General features: G+C 48.5%; 1 protein-coding gene across 1 annotated transcript; it reads right to left on the reverse strand.

Annotated features, from left to right (window-relative positions):
* Window positions 1-685: 685 nt before the first annotated feature.
* LOC144115896 (uncharacterized) lies at window positions 686-1,930 on the reverse strand. Its single transcript, XM_077650530.1, has one exon. The coding sequence runs from the start codon at window positions 1,928-1,930 to the stop codon at window positions 686-688; it is 1,245 nt and encodes a 414-aa protein (XP_077506656.1).
* Between the last annotated feature and the right edge of the window lie 2,032 nt (window positions 1,931-3,962).

Here is a 3,962-nt window from a genome sequence, read left to right on the forward strand (position 1 = left end):
TTGAATTGAACCAGATTATTCGCCACGTAGCAGGGTAAGCGGGCAAGAAGATGGATTGTTGATAAGCATCTTCATGAGATTTCCGTGAACATCGAGAACAGCAGACGGCAGCGGCAGGTTTTTGCGGTGGACAAAGGAAGAATACGGCGTAAATAAAACGGTGACGGCCGGCGTGGCAAGGCACGAGAGGGATACAAGCGCTGAATCCTCCGGAGCGATATGAACGTCTTGAGTGACGGTGAGCTTCTGCGGACACACGAAATGGAGGTCGTCGGCCAGTTCGTCGCACAATGCAGAAAATTCTACCTCAGCGCGGGCGCAATCGATCACGGCGTTATTTTTTTGACAGGAAGTCCCACCCGAGAATCACGTCGTGGGAACAAGACGGCAAGACCAAGAATTCGACACTGTACAAAATGTCAGCGATGACAACCCGCGCTGTGCATGTGGCCAAAGGTGCGATCCACTCTTTGGTTGCAGTGCGAAGCGACAAACCAGAAAATGGCGTCGTCACTTTCCGTAGGCGACGGCAGTCTCCCATCAATCACTGACACAGCAGCACCCGTGTCGACAAGCGCGTACACAGACAAACCGTCGACAGACACCACTAGAATGTTCGTGGGAGAAGGATGAGGCCTTGAACTGTTCGAACAGCACGCAGTTCTTGCCTCTGGAACTGCGGAACTTAGTTTCCCTCGTAAGCGGGCGTAGGGCGACGGCGTATAGGTGACAGTGAACGGTGACGTGGGGACGGGGATCGACGGGTCCTATACGGACGCTGGTCGCTGGCGTACGCTTCCGGAGGTGGAGCAGCCCGAAGCAGCTGGGGTAAGCCGGCAGAAGGCGCAAACGCTGGAGGAGCGACCATGCGGCGACGACAGTGGCGGGCCACGTGGCCGGGGAAACCGCACGAAAAGCATATAGGCCGATTGTCCGGTGTGCACCAAGGGTTGTAATGTGGCGAAGAGGGAGGATGAAGCGGTGCCGCTGGTGGGACCGGTGCCGGACGCAGGACAGGCGGACTGGGTGAAAACGCCACAGGGTGAGGCTGCGCAGCCACGGCGGCGTACGTCAAGGGCGCCGCCACAGGAGTGGAGGGGTTATAATGGGCCGCGGCTTCAGCGTATGACAAAGGAGGGACGGAACGAACTTCAGGCAGGGTAGGAAGAGCCTCGGCGACTTGTTCTCGGATGACGCGCTGAAGCGAAGGCATAAGAGGAGAGGAAGCGTCAGGACTCGGGTTGACGAGAGAGAGCTGACGAGCAACTTCTTCGCGAATAAACTCCTTTATCTGGGGCAACAGTGGCGAGTGGTCGCAGTCAGACGTCAAAGCCCCCATAGGCTCCGAGTTCGAGAGTGGAGAGCGAGTGAGAAGATGGCGCTTGCGTAGTTCGTCGTAGCTTTGGCATTGGGCAAGGACGTCGACGACGGTTGCTGGATTTTTGGCCAGAAGCATCTGAAACGCGTCGTCGTCGATGCCCTTCAGGATGTGATCGATCTTGGCGCGCTCCGGCATCGAAGAATCCACACGCCTACACAGGTAAACCACATCCTCAATGTAGCTGGTGAAATTTTCACCAGGCAGCTGAGCCCGAGCACGTAGGCGTTGCTCGGCGCGCAACTTGCGCACCGCGGGCAGGCCGAAGACGCCGGCGAAATTCTGCTTGAAGGCGGACCATAATGTGATGTCAGCCTCGAGGTTGCGGTACCACAGATTAGCAACGTCCGTAAGATAGAAGATGACGTTGTTCAGTTTGCGGGCATCGTCCCATTTATTATGGATGCTTACCCGCTCGTACAAGCTTAACCAGTCCTCGACGTCATGGTCCCCGGTTCCACTGAATACAGCAGGATCGCGCTGTCGCAAAGCTCCAGCGCAGACGACGGTCGGCGGCAGGGCGGCAGAAGTGGGGCTGGAATCTTTGGGCATGGTGATGACCGGAAGCATACGACTTCGATGCTGCAGGATGTCAGCAAATCCGCACCTCCACCAAGTGAAGGGGGGTTTGTACACAAATAAGTCAGGGGAAAGAGTTCACGGCGGGCGACACAAAACGACGAGCAGGACAGCGAGCAGCGCCGACGGCCAGTCCAAACAAACCAAGCGATCTCGTGAACCGCGGCGAAACTTCGTCTTTCACCTGCGCCTCGTCTTCATCGGCGCTTGGTCGATGATCACAATTCCTGACCCTGTATTGTTTAGGTCTGCTGTTACCGCTTCTATTGAATGATATATTGTGTTGATCACTTGTTCTAACTTATCTATGTTGTGATAATTTATTGTTCTCTGCTGTTTGTATTTTCAGTGTTATTATGTATTACCTACTCCCCTCTGTAATGCTTTTCCCTGAGGGTAAAATAAATAAATAAAAATAAAAATCTGCGTATTCGGCATGAGGCGCGGCCGTCATGGTTCGCTGCAATATATATATATATATATATATATATATATATATATATATATATAAATAAATAAATATGTGTGTGTGTGTGTGTAATTTTATAAGTAATTTTCTTTAACAAAAAAACAAAAAAACCTGATTGATTGGCACTAGATATTAAGAAAAGAAACATTCCCCTATGCACCTTGATTTCGGTGACTGTTGGCTTCCTTAATATGTCTGTCAAACGAGCCCCTCACTTCATTTGCCTTGTCTGCTATATATATATTAAGGAAGCCAACAGTCACCGAAACCAAAGTGCATAGGGGAATGTTTTTTTTTAATTTATAGTGCCAATCAATTGGTTTTTAAAGAAAATTACTTATAAAGCAGCAGAAAAAACAACCATGCCGCCGGTAGGATCCGAACATACGACTTCCGAATATCGTTGTTTTTTCTGCTGCTTTATAAGTAATTTTCTTTAAAAACCAATTGATTGGCACTATAAATTTTAAAAAAAACTTTCCCCTATGCACTTTCGTTTCGGTGACTGTTGGCTTCCTTAATATGTTTGTCAAACGAGCCGCTCATTTCATTTGCCTTGTCTGCTAATAGCTTAACGGGGGTCTCGGTTCTGGCAGCCTTGATGCCATACGTAGCACAAGAGGGCTCTGGCACAGTTTTCGCCATCGTCGTTAGTTGACGTTCTACGTCACACTTTCGGTATTGCAGGACGTGCTACGTCCACGGCTATGGATGAGGGTGGCGCTGGTAAACACTCTCAAGGTTCGCTAACACGGAAAACATAAATACCGACGAAAGCAGCAGATTGGACAGCCGTCGCCGTAGCTCACTTGGAAAGATCACCGGACGCGATATTCGGAGGTCGTGAGTTCGGATCCCACCGGCGGCACGGTTGTTTTTTCAGCTGTTTATAAGTAATATTCGTTAAAAACCAATTCATTGGCACTATAAATTAAAAAAAACATTCCCCTATGCATTTTGGTTTCGGTGACTGTTCGCTTCCTTAATATGCTTGTCGACCGAGCCCCTCATTTCATTTTTGTCTGCTAATATATATATATATATATATATATATATATATATATATATATATATATATATATATATATATATATATATATATATATATATATATATATACACTGTGCGACTTTTTCTGTACTTAAGTCTAAATAAGATTTTTTAAACATGAAAAGTTGGGGGGCTCGTTTGACAAACATATTAAGGAAGCCAACATCAAAGCTACCCAGTAAAACAATTGGGTAGCTTTTTTTCTCAGTTTCCGTTGAACGTCGCGCTGTAGCGAAGTAGTCGGCGCTGCGAAATTAAAAGCCATGACAACCGTTTCGAACTCCACGAACGCCAACCGAATGCTGTACAACATCAACGCTATCATGAGGGCCACCTGGTGCATGCTCACATCCTGCGAAAGGTGCCAACGAACATAAGGGCAGAGGCGCCGAACACCGCTGGCTTTCATTTACTTTATTTTTATTCATTTTAGTATTTAAATAAACGCACCAGTGACATGGCTTGCGGCTGTAACAGGGCCAAGCA

Source organism: Amblyomma americanum, chromosome 1 (assembly GCF_052857255.1).
Source record: "Amblyomma americanum isolate KBUSLIRL-KWMA chromosome 1, ASM5285725v1, whole genome shotgun sequence".
NCBI lineage: Eukaryota > Metazoa > Arthropoda > Arachnida > Ixodida > Ixodidae > Amblyomma > Amblyomma americanum.